The sequence below is a fragment of the Lutra lutra genome, chromosome 5 (assembly GCF_902655055.1).
Source record: "Lutra lutra chromosome 5, mLutLut1.2, whole genome shotgun sequence".
Taxonomy (NCBI): Eukaryota; Metazoa; Chordata; class Mammalia; order Carnivora; family Mustelidae; genus Lutra; species Lutra lutra.
This window is the reverse complement of record NC_062282.1, coordinates 63,874,391-63,894,911: the sequence shown is the minus strand read 5'-3', so window position 1 is coordinate 63,894,911 and position 20,521 is coordinate 63,874,391. Positions and strand designations below refer to the sequence as shown.

The window sequence follows — 20,521 nt, the reverse complement described above, 5'->3', positions numbered from 1 at the left end:
TCTTTGCAAATTAAGCACAAAGGAAAGTGATATACTCTAACACACAAAGTTAATGATTTGAAAATTGTCTCCGGTTATGTTAGAAATTCTAAATGTCAAAAAAATGCATGTACCTGAAATGACTTCACCTGTGTACTAGAGACAAATAAGTTCAGTAAACATATGGTAGATAACGAAGTCATATTTTCCACTGTCAGAGACAGATGTTACAAGCAAGCAAAGAAGTGATGCTAGCATGAAACTTTTGGTTTTGCCCTGGAAACAGAGGTATCAAAATAAATTCATGTCTGTTGGATTTTTATAGATGGACAGAATAAGACGGACAGAATAAGATGGACAGATAAGTAGACAGTAGATAGATGACAGATAGACAAAAAGAGACAGAGATAGAGATATACATATGAGTATATATAAATTTATAGCTTCCTAACTCTGCCCACTGAGAGGGTCTGGCAGCAATGACATCTTTCTAGAAATACACAAACCTAACACCCAGATCTTGGTTTCTAAATACCATTCCTCAAAAGGGAACCAGGACTCCTTGGAAACATGGTTGATTCCAGGTCTGGTAAAGGGAATACAAGATGGGCCTGGGACATGCTATGGTGCCAGAAAATAAGGAAGTGCCCCCAATCCCACCCAAAAAGTGAAATGTGTAAAAGAACACAGGAGCTAACCCGAAAGCACTTCCAATGACAAAAGCTGAAACAATTTGAGCAACCAAATAAATAATGATAGTATTTGATTATAAGTATAAATAAATATACTATTATATACTATGTTAAGATATAGTCCATACTAATATAAATGATTGAATCAGCAAATAAATGAGAAGGGACAACCCTTCTTTACTGAAGAACCCAATTATTAAATGTAGAAGAAATGGGGAAAATAGAAAATGACTATTAGAACACTACCATAATAATTGCTACAGGCAAGATCTACTGATGAACGCTAAAATTAGTCTGTGCAAGTTTAAGGAGAAACGGGGTATTTATACATTCTCAAAGTATCTATTCCAAACTTTTACTAATTACAAAGGGGAAAATAGTAACATTGCAATGGAGAAAGCTCGCAAACCAATACCACTTAACATGAAGATAGGGTTAACATCAGTGTTATGCCCCTTCTGACCTGAGGCTCTGAGAACAGCAGTCACATCTGGGGAATTCTTCCCGAAAAGTCATGTTCTCAGTGTAACTGTGGAAAACATTAGACAAACCCACACCAAGGGACAATCTTCCAAACACCTGACCTGCTCTCTTCCTAAGTGTCAAGGTTGTGGAAGACAAGGAAAGACCAAGGAACTGCCACAAATCGAAGGGGACTAAGGAGACAACCAAATGCAATGTGCAGTCCTGGAACAGATCCTGGAACAGAAAAAGAATTTCAGTAGAAAATTGGTGAAATCAGAATAAAGCCTGTAGTTCAGTCCTATTTAAAAAATACATGCAAAGAGTTTGATCAAAATGGCCTAAATGAACGTTATCATTTAAAAATGATATATTTGTAAAAAAGAAAAATGATGTATTTGTGTGACTAAATTTACAAATGAAAACCTGTTGGAAGACATGAGGAGAATGGGGACATGTGGTCTGTGTTAGGGCAGCTGTGGTGACGAGGTAAGGGATGCCTGGAACAAAAGGGGCGGGGCCCACGGGCTTCCTAAGGGCAGGTGGTTGGTGACCACTTTCTGGGTCAAGGGCATGTCACAGCACTGCCTTATTTTAAACCACAGCAATCCTGTGAGGGGAGGGTTTTTGTTTTTGTTTTGTTTTTAAATAAATAATTCCAATTGACAAATGAGGAAACTGAGTCTGAGGAAGGGAGTTGTTCAAGATATGGTGGCTATAATTTGTTGAATACCACCCATAGTAAATCTTTAAGGATTATTTCTTCGAATTCTGGCAAAAAAACAAACGTTAGGTACAATTATTGTCCCCATTTTAAATACAGAGAGGCTGAAGCTGGGAGGGGGAAATGGAGTTCGTTGAGGCCCCAGGTCCAGGAAGGACAGCACAGGGACGCTGTGCCCCTCCCAGGGACTCTGTTTCCCCCTCTGTCCCCCACACCCAGCCCAGCACTCACCTGGGGCCTCAAACTGAAATATAAACTACATCAATTCAGTCCACAGCCTCTGGACATCCTTCCCTTGGAAGGAGACAGAGAGGCAGAGACAGAGAAAGACAAAGACAGAGAGAAGAGAGAGAGACAGAGAGTGTCCAGAGACTGCAAGACTGCCTTTGAGGACAACTTTGACTAATGAACTCTGGGTCTGGGTTCTCAGAAGCAGATCATCTCTGACGAAAGGACAGAATCCGATAAACCCTCCGCTGTGCCAGATTTGAGGCTGATCTATGGGGAATGACATTGATGTTGCCATGGAAACCAGTCTTTTCCCTCAACCGTTCAGGAGCACTATTTTTCTAAAGAGGCGGTGATGTGTGCTTCTTGGAAAAATGATCAGGGATTTATTTTCTTCTTCTTTCTCTTCCTCCACATGACTCCCCAGTCAGATTCGAACCCGATGTCGGGGTGAGGGGAGCAGAAGAAATTGATCAACAGCAGTTCCGACAGGTAGTTTTTCGATTTTCCAAGAAGAATGTACATCTCTCTAAATACCCCCGGGCCTGATTGCCTGCTGGGATTACTCTGGTGCCATCACGGCCTCTCCGCCCCCACCCCCGCCGCCCCTGCCCCAGATGCAGCAATGGTCTCTTCAGGCCTCTGCCTCCCCTCCCCCAAGCCTGGCCGGGAAGCCACAGGGCAGGCAGCAGCTCATCTCTGCATCCAGCTCTGGTTTAGAGGGGACCTCCCAGAGCCTGTGTGAAGAGCAGCTCTGGGCCTGTCTCCTCCCCACTTCTGTCACGCTGGTCCCCTTACCTGGGAGTGCTGCTTTGTGGCGTCTTCTCTCCACCCTCCTGAATTCCCTCCATCAAAAACGCAAGCCGTCCTTCAAGGTCCAGTTCTAAGGCTCGTTCCTCCATGGACCCGTGGCTCACAGCTACCCTGTCACGCCCTCCCCTCCACCTCTCCTGCACACTTTCTGTCTGTCTTCTCTCCCTGTCAACTGAAAGCCTCTCAAGAGAGCAGTCCCCCGTGTCGATGAGTAGGTTAAAAAGCATGCAAAAGCCTCAGACTGAGCTTTTCCCATGAACCAAGTTGCTGTTTATGTCATGATTTCCTGTCTTCCCCTGACTCTCCTTCAGCCAGCGGTACCCCTGCAAAACCCCATCCTCCAAAAACCAGAGCAGTTTTCCCCGATCAAACCCCCTCTGGTTAAACTCTTCTAGAACTAATCACCCACTCCCTGGGTCTTGTGAGAAGAGTTAGTATCCTCTTTTTTTTTCTGCTGAGAAAGGTATGACTCCACCAAGCATAGCATATGGCCCAGGGTTGCCCCTAAAAACAGAAGTATCTGTCGCCCAACACCTAGCCCCCACCGTCTCCCTCCTTTCCAGTCACATACCCATAGCCTGTTCCTTCCACAGAAAAGATGGCTTTGGTTTATTTTTTGAGGCAATGGAGTGGCAAATCCACTTATGACAGAATGTTTGAACATGTGTTCATTAAGTCTTTAGTTGACTTTGTGTAATTGAAAAAAATAGTGGGTGTTTACACGTTGGCCATATGGATCAGCCTGCCTCCACGAGCGGGCTGCCCGCCCAGATCCCTGCCCTGGCTTCACCCTGCCCTGAAGAGAGGCTGAATTCCAGGGTTCCGTGGGTGCGGGTAGGATCGTCTCATGCCAGCCCTCAGCAGCGTGGGCCGCCCCAAAGGGCAGGAGCCCCGCTAGCTTCCTTCTTCCCGTCAGGCGTGCATGAATGGCCACAGTCCTCAGTGTAGCAATGAACTTGGAGCCTCAGCCTCCAGCTCTGCCAGAGTCAATCCCAGCCTTTCCCTCAAACATCCTGTCATCTGGGTTTGAGAAGCGCTGTGAAAGCAAACCATAAGCTACCAAGCAAAATGCAGGGGTGAGCGGTTACTGCTAAATGGCTCCGTGGTTAGAACACTAGTCCTAAAACCTGTGGGTTGGGAGCGTGGCTCAGCCACTTCCCAACCACGTGACCTTGGCCAGGATGCCACACTGCTCTGTGCCTCCATTCCTCCATCCCAAAGTGGGGGTGAGGATGACATTGCGCTGACAGTGACGTTGGTGATGAGGCTGCTTACTTCATGGAGCTGATGGAGGGTTATATGACCCATGTAGTACCCGGCACAGAGCAAGGGGCATTCACGTGTTTGCTATTCTTTTTTGGGCCGGGTTGGGGGCAGGGGTCGGGGGGATCCAAATCACAATCCCAAGATCAAGAGTCGCATGCTCTACCGACTGAGCTGGCCGGGCGTCCCACATGTTTGCTATTCTTAACATTAACCATTGATACTGAGTTTTGGCTGAAAGGGAGCTAGTTTGCTTTTATGGTAACAGTGACTTGACTTTTGGGGGAAATGAACTATAACCTTGACAAGGTGGCTCAGGGTCTTAGAGAAGAAGGCTGGGGGGGCAGGGCAAAGAAACTTCCTAAAGGACCTTCCCAAAAGACCGGGGTCCAAATCCCAGCTCATCTGCTATGGCCCTAGGGCACCTCTCCATCCCTCTGAGCCTCAGTCTCCTTATCTGTGAAATGGGGGTCAATAACGACCCCCTGCCATGGTTATAATAAACCTCAAAGCTACTTATGAAGAGGACCCCACTGATTACTCATCACCGTCCTCCTCAAGCTATTGGCTAACAGTCAATTGTGTCACACCAGTGGCGTCCTCAGACTCTTCTTTTGCCGGCATCTGTGTCCATGTCCAACTCCATCTCCAGATGTCAGGGTGGTGACTATGCCTTGTTCATCACTGAGTGCTCCGTGCCCAGCACAGCCTGGCCCTCCATGGGCACTCACCAGATACTCAGGGGGATACGGCCTCGTGGCCAGATGTATCATTTCTGGGCCCACCTGCCTGAAGATGGAGGTCCCCCCACAGCCCAGTTCCAGCCGCAGCCTCACAAGACACTCTGCCCCCAGAGCCCACCCTAACCTTAGAGACAGAGATCTCTGACCCCGGCAGCATCCCACCAAGCTCACTGAGCAAAAGGTGAGGAAGGTTGCAAAGGAAGATCAAGAATTTCAGACACATCTATCTTTATTTGTTTCCTGTCAGAAAAGTTCAAGAATTACACCAAAAAATACTTCAGCCTCTGCTACCTACTGACAAAAATACACCACAAAATTATAAAGCGCTCAGCGGTTTCGCTAGGGACAATTTGTTATTCCGCTTCGGATGACAAATGAATTTACAGGTGACTCGAGGTGATGGGGTGGGAGGAGGAAAGTCAGATGATAGCGTTTGGCAGGATAGTTTGAGCTATGCTAGTCTTATTACCCAGCTGTTGTGTACAATGAGTTCAGCAACATAGCAAGCCAGGAGAGAATGTCTGTTATCCGGGCTGTCGGGCTTCATGGGGAAACAGTACTACATCTCAAATAACCAACTCTCCCAGCCAGTTCTGTCCATGCAAGCCTGGAGCCACATCCCGCAGAGGGGGCCTCCCAGAAACCTTTGCCGGAGAACCATGTGGGAGTGCCTGATCAGGGGGAGGTGGCATCCCACCACAGCGAGAGGCCTGGGTAATGCCAGACGCTGCCCCCTAGTCGGCTTCTAGAACTAGATTGGGGACTTTGGGTGCTTGTCAGACGGCTGTCAGTCCAACAGGTGGGCAAAAGATGGTCACATTTTTCAGCTTCCTTTATGGGTGATTTGGCATTGTTGCAGACCCTGGCTTAAAGTCTCCCTAGCTGTCACCTGAGGTTCCCGGCTATGACCCTTATCACTACTCCTCCAATGGCTATTAGCACTTTGGGAAACACCAAGCAAACAAGACTTTTAAAATGTGGTGCCTGTGCTTCTAGCTTGGCCACATGCAATACGTCTGTCCCATGCCTTGCTTTGTCCTGCGGCCTCTTCTTCCTTCTCCCCCATCCCACCCTGCTGTCTCTTAAACATAGGCAGTACCCGGTGTTGATCTAGACACGAAAGAGAAAGACCGAGAGAGTCTGCCTGCTGCTCAGCATTTGACTGCACCTGTTCCTCCCCAGGCCGCAGGGGCTGGCCCAAGCCCCAGCTCAGATTCCCAAATGGTGATCTGGGCTAGCTTAGCAAAACGCACCCATGGTGGGTGCTCTTGACTTTAGGTTTTGTGAATCCCAGGCTTAACAATGCCGAAATCAGCCCTCCTCTCCAACAAGGCCTGTCCGGACTGCCTGTCTTCCCCTCCTGCAGAGCCGAGGCCAACCACGTAGCCCCAGCCTGCATCGCTCACATTTCCTGTTCCTTCCAAACCCCCCCAACGGAGGCTACAGCTTCTCATCGAAGAAGCCCAGAGTCTGTGCTCTTCACGGCCCGCCATCTTCCAAATGCAGCCAGTTTAGTCCTTCTTTGTTCATTTTGTTTCCTTTTCTGTTTTTAAATTTTCCTAACAAGTAATAAGCAGTGGCATTGAAAATATCTTACATGGGAACAGTCAACACGAAACATGCCTTTGTACATAATCCTGACTTGGGGACGAATCAACAATACCAAAGGACGAAAAGAAATATCAATTCAGACAACTCCAGTGCACGATAATTTCGGTGAGACCCCACCCACCCACCCCGGCCCCGCCCCCGCCCCCATATCCCGGGAGTACAGTGGTGTCTTGTAACTGGAGCTTGGCTTAGCCATCAGGGGACCCCCCGCTGGACCCCCCATTCTGGCTGGGGGTGGGCCTCTAATGGCCCTGGGTCTTGGGCGGCTTGGGCTCATGGATGACAGCAGCCGCCGACAGCCACGGCCCGATGGCCCGAGCGGTGCTCTGCTTGGCCACACTGTAGTGGCTGATGACCGTGTAGAAGCGGCTTCTGGAATTGGGGTCCTGGGATGAGTAGTAAGCATCCAGGGAGGCCGGGATGCAGCGCTTGTGCTGAGGACGAGAGAGACAGAGTCAGGGGGAGCTCAGCGGACTGCTTCCAACCCACCCTGCCCCATGGCCACTCAATCTGGGGGCCTCAGCCACAAGAGGCTCTGAACCAGAGGGTAGGGGATGTCACCTGGCCTGGGCCTGGCCCTCGGCGCTCTTTCCCCAACATCATCACCATCACCGCCTCAGAGCTGCTGCCTACTCGAAACCAGAAAAAATAAACCCGAGGCTAGACTGGTGGTTGCTAGAGGCGGGGGGTGGGAGATGAAGATGGTGGAAATGGTTAAAAGGCACAGACTTCCAGAGATAAAATAAATAAGCTTTGGGGATGTCACGGACAATGGTGACTGTAGTTAAGAACACTGTATTGTATATTTAAACGTTGCTAAGAGAGTTGATCTTGAGGATTCTTATCATAAGAAAAAAAATTTTTTTGTAACCAGGTGATGATGGATGTTACCTAGACTTACATTTAAACATATATGCAAATAATCAAATCATCACATTGATTCTTGAAACTAACATGTTATATGTCAATTATCCCTCCATTTACAAAAAAGAGAGAAAGAAACCTGAGGTTGATACTAATCCACAGTCCTCTGCTCAGTGACTATGAGGCTGTAGAGGGCACTCCTGACCCCCCATCCCTCCCACCCCCCCAGACCTCTTGATCCGGCTCATTCACCCCTCCCCCAGCTGCTTCTCTGGGCCATTGCCGCAGCCTATGGCTGTCTGTTTTTATTTTTTGGTTTTTTTGCTTTTTTTTATTTGTAACTCTTCTGATCAAAATCTTTGGTTCCCAACAAACATTGTTAGAATTGTCTATATGCGTTATCCTACAACATACATCAAATGGTCACAAAATAACATGAATATTATGACCAACAGTTAGATTGTTGAATCAACTTTAAGATTCCTCTTTCTAAATCCTTAGAATATATTCTACTGTGGGTGAACAGTCAATGCACTCTGCTCATTTGGAATATTTATTTTCTTTGTACGCCGACATCCCCAAATTATACAGAGCAAGGCTCTTTGTCAAGCTTGTTTTTAATTTTCAGGAATGACTTGTGGTTATTTATTTTTTAGATATGCCAGACATTTATAGATACCAAGGACAAATGGATAGCGAGAGGTCTCCAGAGAAGCCTTGCTCTTCTTCCCCGTCTCCCCTACTCCCTTCCTTCCTCCCCCACCCCCACTGAGTATCAATTTCCCTAGTTTTTTCATTGATTCTTCTAGAATTTTTCCTGAAAACAGAAACAAATATCCCTCCCCCTCTGAGCCCTTTCCTCACACAAGGGAAGCGTTTTTTCCTCTTCATTATTAACCTGGAGGATAATCCAGGCCCGGTTCTAGAGACCTTCCCCACCCATTTTCACAGCTGCCCAGAAATCCCTTGTGTGAACACATCATCATCCATTCAACTGTCCCCTCTTGAGAGTTGTTGCTTCTTTGAGAACCTCAGCTTTTAACTACCAGGAATGGAGTCTGAGGAAGCCACAGAGCAGAACTGAAGGGCGCGTGTTTCCAAGACAGAACACCCCCCATTTGACTCCCTCACTTGACAATGTAATGTGCTGATTTGGAAAACTCTCTTATCCAAACGTTCTTCCCCTGTTTCCTCACACGTAAAATGGGGGCAATAAAACCTTTTTTTCAGAATGCGTGTACAGCTTGGTTGAGATAATGTTTATGAAAATATCTAGAAAAGGCTGTGACTTTTAATAGGTGCTCAGTAAATGAACCGCTCCTGCCACAGGAACTGGGAATCGGACATCAAACCAGGAAGACAGGTGCCAAGGCAGAGCTTTCTGGATGGACCAGCCCCTCTCGGGTGGAAGCGAGCTCTCCCTGACCACTGACCTCCAGCCTGAAGCGGGACCCCCTCCTACTCCAGACTCCGGAGAGCACCATCTGGGAGGAAGAACTTTACTGCCTACTGGAAGGAAATGAAATCCTTCGTGAAACCCCTTGCCAGACACATACCACATTCTCAATAGTCTGCAGGGAGGTTGCCCGAGTTTGGAGGCCAGTGAAAAGAAGACATTGATAAACCCTCTAATTGAGGTTGGCACTCACCTGCCAGAAGCCCCTTACCTTATAGACAAATCCCTCTGGGCAGCTGTGGTCATAGGTGAAGGCTTTGTAAACCACCAGGAACACGATGCAGGCGAGGAAAGCAAGGGCCAGGCTGACGAGAATGGTGACCTAGAGGGAAACAACGCTGACAGTCATCCAGCCTCGGCCCTACCTGCCTTCAGCCCGGCACACAGGCAGCCTTTGAATCCTGGAGCTGGTGGGCAACACGGTGTGTCAGAAAGAGCACCAGCAGCCTGCGGCCCGAAGACTGGCTCTGCCTCGCTCTGTCACTTACTTGTGGTATGACCTGGAACAAACTGCCAGTACTCTTTGGGCCTCAGTTTCCCTCTTCTACTAGATACTTTCTGAAGCTCCTTCTTGGCCCCAAGGTGTGATTTCCCCCCTCATTTACTTTTCCTGGTTTTGTTTTTCATGTTTCCTGTTAAGTGTTTGTGCTCAGGTGCACAGCCTGAAGCAGGGGGGTGAAGGAATGTGTGTGGGGGGCATCACTAATCCACCTGTCACTTCCAGTGCTTCTGCCCTCCATCACCACCGCCCTCCTCAGCACTACTGGATTCCAACCTCAGATACACCTGCCCCTTTCACCTTCACTGGGAAATGCAGTAGGCACCTTAGAAACATCAACTGAACTAATCCCCTGCTCCTCGCCATCCCACATCTGTTGTGCCTACATTTCCCCCAAGTCCACCTTTACAGTCACTCAGGTCAAACATCTTGGAGTCGTCCTTTTTTAAAAAAAAAAATTTATTTTTGTTTATTTGAGAGAGTGAGAGAGAGCAAGCTGGAGTAGGGGAAGAGGAAGACAGAGAGGGAGAAGCAGGCTCTCTGCTGAGCACCGATGCAGAACTCGATCCCAGGACTCTGGGATCATGACCTGAGCGGAAGGTAGAGGCTTAACCTTCTGAGCGACCCAGGCACCCCTTGGAGTCATCCTCAACTCTTTTTCCCATATTCTACATCCAGGCCTCCATAGAAACTATGGTTTCTGTCCTTGAAAATATCCCATAGTCTGATGGCTTCTGACCTCCCGGTTGTCTCTGGCCCAGCCGAGTTATCGGCACCTCTCACCTGCAGTCCCCAAGCAGCCTCTGACTAGCAACCTTCTTGCCCCCATGATGCGGTGCCTACAGCAACCAGGGAGGTCCTTTCAAAATCTAAGTCAGGGCACGTCTCTTGCCTGCTCAGAAGCATCTAATGGTCTCCAGATTGTTCACAGTGAAAGCCAGCTCCTAACCGTTACCCACGAGCAAACTTTAAAAAAATAATACAAGACTCAACAGACAGGATTCACCAGAAAGGAGTAGATGGTTAATTTCAAAGGCGTGTCCAGGCTTGCACCGGCCCCATCCCACTCCCCGTGTACAAAGAGGTAGGGTAATCCCCATAACATGGGGCACCTAGTGTTACACGCAGATTTTTTTTCATGCTCTTTTTGAAAAGCAGGTAGCTGTTTGAGACAGTTGGCCCAGAAACATGGCAGAATTCTCCTCATGGAGAGGAGGTTTCTTTTGTTTCAGAAAAAAAATAGAATCAACCTTGGGTGTCCACATCCCATCTCCTTCCCACCCCAGGTTGTGGTTTATAAGGACCAGAAAACACAGAAGTTTATGTTGCTCCAAATGAACAGAGTTGTTTGCTGGCAGCTTTAAATACCGGGTGGGAGGCATTTAAAAGGACAAGAAGAAGATGGAAATGGGAGGTGTCCGTCCAAACCTGATGGGCAGACCCCCTCCATTAGAAATACCGTGTGCCATGTGTATGAAGTTTTAGGACAGTCTGCTATTATGATAGAAGAAAATATATATTTGGGTCTTGTTCCCAATTCCTGGCACAGAACTCCTAAAACCCTTATAATTTCCTAAATAATAGGAGTACTAGAAGCATCTTTTGCTCTAATATTTGGGTTTTGTGCCCGGTTCCTGAAATAGCCCAGATCCATAAAGACGAAAGAAGTGTTTTTTATTATTCATAACGAGCCCCTTCCAACCATACTTGAGTTTACGTTAATAATGTGACTTTCGGAAAGCCTCTAAGGAGGGGGGCCAGTTGTGGGGGCTGGGAGGCCAGCCATGGGATGAAAGGGTTGGAACTTTCCATCCCACCCCCTCACCCACAGGGAGGGGAGAGATTGAGTTCAATCACTAATGGCCAGTGATTTCATCAATCATGCCTATGTAATGAAGCCTCCATAAAAATCTTAACTGAAGGGATTTAGAGAGTTTCCAGATTGGTGAACAAGAACATGTCCATATGCCAGGAGTGTGGCTTACCCCATTATGCTACACGGGGCCAGAAGCCCCAGTGCCCAGGACCTGTCCACACTTCTCCCTGCGTGTCCCCTCAGGGGGCTGTTCATTTGTATCCTTTGTAATAAATCAGTAAGACTAGGTAAAGCGCTTTCCTGAGTTCTATGAGCTGTTCTAGCAAACTATTAAAACTGGGGGGGGGGGGCAGGAATTGCCAGTGACTGGCCAGTTGGTCACGAGCACAGATGCAGCCCAGGACTTGCGACTGGCATCTGAATTGGGGCAGCCTGTGGGATAGACCCCTTCCCTGGGAGGTGTGAGCTAGCTCCAGCAGCTAGTGTCAGGGGTGAGTTAAATTATAGAACATCTAGTCACCGTCCATTGAGAAAATTGGAGAATTACCTGATGCAGGGAAAACCTTGCACGTTTGACATCGTAAGTGTTGTGGAAGGATGGAGAAAAAGCAGTTTTTCCTTTCAGATGGTGACACGCAAAATTCACATCTAAACTCTTGTCAGCACAGTGGGCTGTCTGCCCCCTTCATTTGTACACCAATCCCTCGGCTGCAGTCTGTTGCACACGCACCAGCCTCCTGCCCAAGATTGGGGTGCGGGTAGGGTGGGGTAAGACAGTGCAGAGATGGGACTGGAATCACCCAGGTAGGATGTAGAGAGAGTTGGAGATGTCAGTGGAGGCTCGAAGCTGGAGCAAGAGATGACCATCATATGCCTACACCCCCTTAGGGACCCTGAAGATAGTAGTTGATTAGTACAGGGAAGGGGACCACCACAGCCCACAGGCTAATGCTAAGGACCTAGGAATACCAGTCAGTAGATGTTTGGAATATAGATGTAAAGAATTGTAAATGCCCAGATTTCCCCATAACGAAGGGCAGAAACAATACAAATGTCCATGGACTAATAAATGAGTCAACACACTGTCCAGCCATATAATAGAATATTATTTATCTGTGAAAAGGAACGAAGTACTAGTAGATACTACAAAGGCTGATGGACCCTGCAAACACACTAAGTGGAAGACGCCAGACATAGAAGGCCACATATTATATGACTCCATTTATAGAAACATCCAGAATAGGTCAGTTCTTAGAGAGAATGCAGAGTGGTGGTTGCCAGGGGCTGGGGGTAAGGGGAAGGAGAACAGGGTTTCCTTTTGGGGCAAGGGCAATGTTCTGGAACTAGGTAGAAGTGGTACTTGCACAATGTTGTGAATGCAATAAATGGCACTCAAGTTTTCACTTTAGTTAATTTGATATGTGAATATTATCTGCATTTTTAAAAAAATGCCCAGAACCCAGGTTGATTCTTTCCATCAAAAGGACCTTGAAGTCCTGCTGGCATGTCGTTCCCAGAGCCGTGCGTGGGACTGAGACACAGACACGCTTACAGGTGCAGCCGCAGACAAAGGATGGCTGTGGAACTCGCGTGTGCCAAGTAGAGAGCAGAGACCCGCAGCCCCAGTCTGCCACTATCGCCAGCCTCGTGCAGGGTCCAGGGCAGCCCCCCAGAGAGCCCCCAATCTAATGTGATCTGACAAAGCAGAGACCCAGTCTCTGGGCTGACCCAGCATGGGCGTCCCCGGGAAAGCAGCAGGTTGGTGAAGAGGAGGCGGCCCTGGGAGCCAGGGCAGGGCCAGTACACCTGTCCATGGGACACATGCCCTTTAGGGAGCAGTGGGGGGAGGGGCTCTTCCCTTCCTAACAGCTCTGAGTTAAGGCCTGTTAAGCCCCCACCGAGGAGGGGCAGGGTCTGATCCACCTCACTGCTCCCAGACCTTGATAAGTAAGCCCAGTAAATGTTTCTGGAACAAAGAAAGGGAGAGAGGGAGGGAAGAAGACAGGGAGGGAGGGAAGATTCTGTAGGATTCAATGCTGATGCCAAGATTGCTACTGCCCAGTGGATTCTCATTTACTGGGTCAGGGATGGTAGGTCCGGAGCATGGGCAGTCTTATGAACTCTCTGGGTGATTGTAACATCCAACAAAGGACAAGGACCTCTACTCTAGGATGACTAGGCGTGAGTGGTTCTCAAGCTGGCTACACATTCTTAGAGTCACCTGGACAGCATTTTAAATAATCCTAATGTTCTGCACCTGCTCCAGACCCACTACAGCAGAACCTCCGATGGTAGGGTTCAAGCCCCAAGGTGGCTGTCATGTGTCCACAGGGTTGAGAAGACTGTGACACATAGATGGTGGGCAGGGTGCCCTGTACCACCCCAGAGACCAGAGTCCGGTGCTGAGAAGGGTGGCAGGAGTGCAGCCACTGAAGGATTTTGCTGAGCCAAGCTAAAGAGACCCGGAACGAGGCTGAGCAGAGGCCATTTCAAGGGAAGGAGGCTTTTTCTCCCTGTCCTGAATCTTGATGACTTCTGCAGCTAGAGGCCAGTCATTACCTAAGACCCTGTGGAGGTCAGAGAATATAGGGCTGTGAGTCAAGCCCAGGCCCTCCCTGAAGCCTCACGGCCTATAGGGTGAGGGGGGGCTGGACAGATGGATATGCGTACATGCTCACCAGGGATAACACCGTGACTGAGGGCATCGGCTCAGGGGACTGCTGGGCCTAAGGTTGGTAGGGGACCACAGAAGGTCTCCTGGGGGAGGTAATGTTGGAAGTGACTTCGGGGAAGAAAACAGAATAGGGGAGGAAGAAGGTTCTGGGCAGAGAAGTCGTGTCTGCTGTGGACAGGAAGCTGGGGCTGTTCTGGAAACATCATATGGTTTGACATGGCTGGCCCAGAGGGTATGAGTGAGGGAGAGAGAGGTCTGGGGAAATAGGTAGGTGGCAAGGAAAGACCAGGCTACAACTTGGACTTTATCTCCAGGGTAACAGGGAGCCTCTGAAGGTTTTAAGGAGGGAAGTGACGGGATACAAACTATGTTTTGGAGAGATGTCTTGGAGGCAAGGTGGAGGCAGGTTTGCCGGGGCATGGCTGGAGGGAGAGAGGCCAGTGGGGAGGCTGAGGCACCAGGGCATGCCCCAAATGCAGAGGCTGGACATGGGGCCATGAGGGTGGAAGGGGTGCACTGTATGAGAAGTGCCTAGGAGATGAGCAGGGTGATGTGAGAGGGGAGGAGCCAGGGGCTAACCCTGGGGACGACGGGGGACTTTTGGGCTGGTCTGGATTCTTGTGCATGTCTTTGGTTGTTGGAAGGGTCCCCAGAGAGGACCCCAGCAAGAAGCTCCCACTTCCCCCAAAGAGTGCCTCACATGGGGAAGCTTGGCTGCACATCCATAATGACAGACTCAGTTTGCATAACCTCAGAGAGGTCCTATGGCCTTCAGCTTCTCTTCCTGATGTAACAACATGGAACTAGAAATAAATCCCGTGCTAGGTTCGGGTTTCCTGAGAGGTGCAGTCCTCCCTGCTGGGCATGGTCTCCGCTCCCCGTCTCCAGGCACCTCCTACCCCCCAACACGTTCATCAGCGCAACCACTCAGCATGGACTGATGAAAGGCCTATCACGAGCCAGATGCTGCCTGACAGTCGTCACCGCAGGACCTTATGGCAGAGACAGGGTCAGACGCGGAACAAGCACGTCACCAAGAAATAGTTCTAAAACAAGCCCCATGCGGGATCAGGAATGGCCCATAGAAGGGATAGTGTGGTCCAGGGAGCCCCGCATAAGAAGACTCTGGCCAGAGCCGTCCAGGATGATGCACCAGCCCGGAGACCCATTAAGGGAGTCGCTGGGTCCTAGGGGGTCTGGAAGGAGCAGGGGAGCTGAGACTGGGGACAAGGGGAGAGAACACTGAGACGAGATGCCACAGGGCTTTGAGACCAAGGTCACCTTTGATCTGCTCAGGAAAGCAACTTCCCACAGTATTGATCCCATATTTCAGGTAATGTCCTGCTCAGCCTGGCCTATCTCTGCCACCTCCAGCCATGCAGGCCGCCATTCCCTGGCTCGCATGGTCCCCTCCAGACACGCGCAGCCCACTGAGCCCTCCTGCACTCATGCATCTCAACCTGGAATTCCCATGTGTCCTCCCTCATCACAGAGAATGGTCCTCAGCCTTCTGATCCAGCCTGCTATGCCTTCCCTGCCCGGCTCTGTACCAGGACCTGTGCTGGCCACCTGAAGGCATTCCTTCTGTTGTGGTGACCTCTTCATACCCTTGAACCCTCCCTTCCCCCAGGGAGTGCCTTGGGTAGCGAGCATTTCTCACCATCTACTCTGTGCCCAGCACCATGACTCCCACAGAGAAGCATGTACTCCCAAAGCTCCAACCCCTCTGGAAGACTGCCATTTTTCTCAACATATGTTCCTCTTATGCACCCTTTCCTCTCTTAGTGAACTCTTAGGCATGCTTCAAAACCCAGCTCACAGCATGTTGCCTTCCCTGGCGAGCCTTCCCTTGCCTACTTGTGCTCTCATCACACTTTCTTTCCTCTACCACTTAGCACTTGGACCCATACCAGGACTCTTCATCCTATCATGTGTGTCATGGGACAGGGGCCATATCTCGTTTGCCTCTGTGGTCCCAGCTTCTGGCTCACGGGCTGGCACTGGATAGAGGGGATGCTAATGCAAATTCCACATTCCCTACTCCTCACCCCCTTTCTCCTCTTTGGCACAAAGCACTACCAGTAGCGAATTTTCAGGGCCCTTCGTAACTGTTTCACTGCCTTGCAGGTTGACTGGATAAAATCACTGCATAAAGTCATCTGAGAAGTTCGTCTGAGGCTGGAAGAATTATTAGTTGCCTCTGGAGCAAACTCCTGGTCTGTCTCCTGTGGCTGTCAAAGATGAGAGCTTCTCTCTAATGGCTGGGAGGACTGGGCCCCGCCATTCCGGGCACTGCCCCTGAAGTTCTGTGCAGCAGTGGTGACCTCATTCCAAAAGGGCCTGCATCTGCCTCCGATGAGCTGTGTGAACTTGGGCAGGATGCTTCACCTCTCTGAGCCCATTTCCTTATCTGTTAAATGGGGGCAAAACTTCCACCCTACAAGACTGCTGTGAGGATTTGTTGAGATATTGTCTGCGAAAGTGCCCGGTGTTGTCCTGATGCTCAGCCAATAGTAGCCATCATTTACTGACTGTTCTGGAACGTACAGGGTACTGTGTCTAGCACATTATACGTATCATCTTTTTTAAATCTTTCATGGGAAACCTATAAACCCAGTTATGACCCCCATTTTACAGCTGTGCAAACAGAAGTGTAGAGGCACCGAGTAGCCTGCCCAAGGCTTCCTGGTAATCGAAGCAGCAGAGCTTGAGGGAAACTTTGGAATATCTGATTCAAAGTTCTCAACCCTGACCACTACCTTAAGCAGAATTTTGGTAAACATTTCTCTGTGCTGCTGCTGCCTTTGCTTGCAATAATGCAATGAAAGAAGACAATCTGTACTATTAACTTATTCAAGGGGGTATGTCACCTGGATGTGGAAATCCCAGGAGTTAGGAAGACAGAGGAGAAGAACAAAAGCCTCCTGCTGTCTGCTGAGCCAAGACACTGATCTAGGACCCTCATTATGGCAAGAAATGTGAATTTCATTCACATTCGTGTACTGCAGCCTCGCGGCATCACAGTGCCCAGGAAACCAGCCTTTTTATGAAGAATGCAAACCCTGGAAACCTCAAAGCAATCGAACCACTCGCATCGGGGAAATTAAACTTTGTGGGAAGATAAAAACAGAGCTACCCGACAGACATTCATCTTTTGTATGTGACAGCTGGAACCTCCAGAGACAGAATTAGGCCACCCGGTGCCTTGCTCCTGGCTCGGTCCCAAAGATCCTGACAATAGGGCTTGAGTGGCAAGTGCAAGGGGATGGCAAATTCTCCATAAACCCTGCCTCAGTGACATCCTGCTTTTGCTGGCCCTGGCCCTAGCACCAAGCACTTAATGGAGTAGAGCTTTCGAGCCAGAATGTCTAGAAGGAAAGCCCAGTTCCATCACTAACTTGCTATGTGACCTGGGTGAGCTGCTTGGCCTTTGGAATCCCTGACTTCTCTCTAAAATGAGGGAGACACTGATAGCTACTAAGAACGTGACAATGCATGAAGCCTTCAGGCTAGGCCCGGCCCGTGGTAATGACCTTAGTTGGCACCTATGGAGCACATTCATGGGTCACATCACTTCAAGTCCTTGTGAAAGGTACTAACCATGTGCCCATTTTATAGATGGCCATGACTGGACATGTATGAAGGCAGAGTGATGATTTAAACTCAGGTCTAACTCAGAAATACAGCTGCCTCACCATATGTTACCCTGCTGATAGATCTATAGCTGTGTTAGAGTTTATTTTTATCCAGAGTGCGCTGCACCATTATAATAAGAACAACATTGGAAATCCAAGAGGAAAACACCCATTACAATCCTGCCATCGTCTCGAGTCTGTTTTTACACACTTTCTATTTATTCTTATCCACGTGCATCCCCGCATAAATTCTGATTCCTTCCGCTTCTTTCCATTTTACCCATTCGTGGCCCATCCTGCTCTCTACGATCACAGAGAAAGTATCCCCACATACCAAGTCTGGCCCCTCTCAGCCCCGGACAGACCTCCACTTTACCATCTGCCAATGGCTCGGAGTCATTACACTGATGTACGCAAAAATGTCACGAGGTGCGACTAAGATGAATAATGCAAAAGGCCAAAGTGCCACATAAATGTGAAAGTGCTGAACTATTATTGCTCGTGGCCATCGTTGTTATTGTTAGAATTGTGCATCCTCAGAGCTGAGTTTGGTCCAGCTGTTTCCCAGCACGAGGACCATCAGGTATTAGACTGTGTTGCCATCTCCAGTGACCTGTGCTCCTGGACGGACAGCCCCTCAAGAGCAGCACTGTCTACCTTTGGGCTTCCAAGGGCCTGAGGGTCCCACCAGTGATTCTTACTAATGAGATAGAAAGGGGGATCATGGGGATAATCTTTTCTCTGGCTTCTCCTGCCTTCCCTCCCCACCCATCATCTCTGCTGGCCTCCAAAGGGATATTCTTAAATTATTCCCTAGCACACTTCGTGGGAGCACCTGCAGGTCCCCCATCTCGGCCCATGGCAGGGCTGACCTCATGCCCAGACACGGTGTGTCTACGATTTTGAGCACCAGGGCCATCTGAAGACATTGAGCCGATGCAGGGGCCCAGAACTTAGGGCCCTTCATACTTCTCTGACACCCAGAAACCAGCATTTCCACATAAGTCCAATAAACTATAGTTAGATCAAGGCAAATACCAAAACTCTTTGCCTGGCCTCCAAGAGAAGAAAGCAAGGAGCTCACACCCTTGATTGACAGATACTCAGCACTTTACAAATATTAGCTGACTCAGTCCTATCCAGTATCTCAGAAAGTGGGTATGGTTGCTATTCCTGCTTTCTAGACAATGAACCTGAAGATTGCAGGTAGGTACTGGGTAAGTTGCCAGTTTTCCAGCCCATCCGTAGTGCAGCAAGACCTAGAAGCCAGATCTGTTTGGATCCAAAACACATTGTCTTTCCTCAACACTGTACTGTCTTCATCATCTGGCCTTTGCTGACCTGTCCCCAGAACCCTCACTCACACACACACACACACACACACACTCACACAGACCAACATACTGACCCATGTAGACACACAGAGACACACATGGAAACCTATGCACCAACACACAGACATACAAAGACAGACAGACAGACACACACACACACACACACACACACACACAGTCCCTTTCTCTCTCTAGTTCCTGAAAGTTTTAGGCTTCCTGCTACTGACATGCCTTTCCACTGCCTTCCCCCTGGACACACAGGAAGCTTTCCTAGACCTTTCCCTCAGGAGTGAGGCCGCTCTGAAGCCTCCAGGTGCTGGGTTCTAGCCATGGTCACTTAGCACTCTGTGTTGTCACGACTTCTTGCCCCTTCAGCCCACCCCACTAGACCAAGAGCTTTCCAAGGGCAGGGGTCATGCCTCTGAGACCTGCCTTAGTTCTTGTCCTGGTCCTGCCACAGAGAACACAGGAGGCACCTGTGGAGGACTCACACCCATTTGCTTCAGCTACACCTGGAGCCGGCCCGAGCAGAGTAGAGCAGGTTTCGTCCAGCCAGGGGGCCCTCCACGCACCTCACAGCCACAGTCAGAGGCACACAGCCGTCTCCCGGCGTCCCTGCCAACCCTTGTCTAGACTCAGCCTGCAGCCCCATCTCCATGGAGACGCTGGCCCTGCAGCCCAAATAGCAGTTCCATTAAGCTACTTTCATTCCTCAATCCCCTTTCTTGGCAGAAGAGTTGATTTAAAAAAGAGAGAGAGAGAATCGGGTCAGCAAAATTGGTTTGGAATATTAGAACTCATCCTCCATGTTCCAATGCATGGTACCCCTAGGAATGCTGGTGGGGATTCAGAGCCAGATAAGCCACCCCACGTCTTCCTATAAACCTTGCAGGGGTGAGAAACCAGGCCTACCAATGCCACAGTGGCCCCACAGCAGAGGGTCCTGGGACAGGAAGCAGCTGTGTTTGGGGGAGGTGTCATTTCAGCTCCTCTCCTCAATTTGCTGCCTTTGTCCATGAGGGGGAAGGAATCTGTATCCGCATCTTCCTCCTCTCCCCTCCCGCCCCACACAGACTCACAGACACACAGACATGTGCGCCCTCCCCACCTGGAGGAGTCTTGGGAAAGAGATGCCCAAGAAAGAGTCAAAGCCCCAAGTCTGAGACCGCTACCTCTGGAAGGTCTGCTTGCAAGACAAGCACTTGGCTGGTGCCTGGGAACCGGCTCGTTCCAGAACCAGTAAGAGTGGCTCACTGTGCCTAACCTACACAGAGAACACGGGTGATGCTGACCACCTGACTTCCTTCTGGGAGTCTGGAATGTGGGTACATGTCGGGGAGGGAGTGCCTACGTGACCAGCTTCCAGTAAGAACCCTGGGAGTTGCCTGGTAGACGCCATTCCCTGCATGTCACAACTCGTTGCTGGGGGAGCTGCGTCCAGCGTGACTCCATGAGCAAGAGGAGACTGGAAGCCTGTGCCTGACAGGGTTCTTTCTCCTTTGCTGACTGTGCCTTGTCCCCTTTTCACTGTAATAAAGCGTAGTGCTGAGCACAGCTCTATACTGGGTCCTGGGAGTCCTGCTTGTGAATCACCAGCCTGGGGGTGGTCTCAGGGACCTCCAGTATGGCTCCCCTCACTGTCCCCCTTTCTGGTTCCCCTAAAGGAGAAGCACCGTGGACCTCATTCTCAGAGCTTGGCAGGAATGCCCCTGTTTTACTATGGACCCC

General features: G+C 49.5%; 1 protein-coding gene across 3 annotated transcripts in view; it reads right to left on the bottom strand.

The window, feature by feature from the left end:
* Positions 1-5,115: 5,115 nt before the first annotated feature.
* The window catches only part of LOC125100527 (neuronal vesicle trafficking-associated protein 2), a 91,556-nt gene continuing 76,150 nt past the window's right edge, over positions 5,116-20,521 (bottom strand). For all 3 annotated transcript variants that reach the window (XM_047730757.1, XM_047730756.1, XM_047730755.1), the window contains 2 exons: positions 9,047-9,157; positions 5,116-6,949 (listed from right to left, as the gene is read on the bottom strand). In XM_047730757.1, coding sequence (XP_047586713.1) covers positions 6,758-6,949; positions 9,047-9,157 — 303 coding nt within the window. In that variant the 3' untranslated portion in view covers positions 5,116-6,757. The remainder of the gene's footprint in view (positions 6,950-9,046; positions 9,158-20,521) is intronic.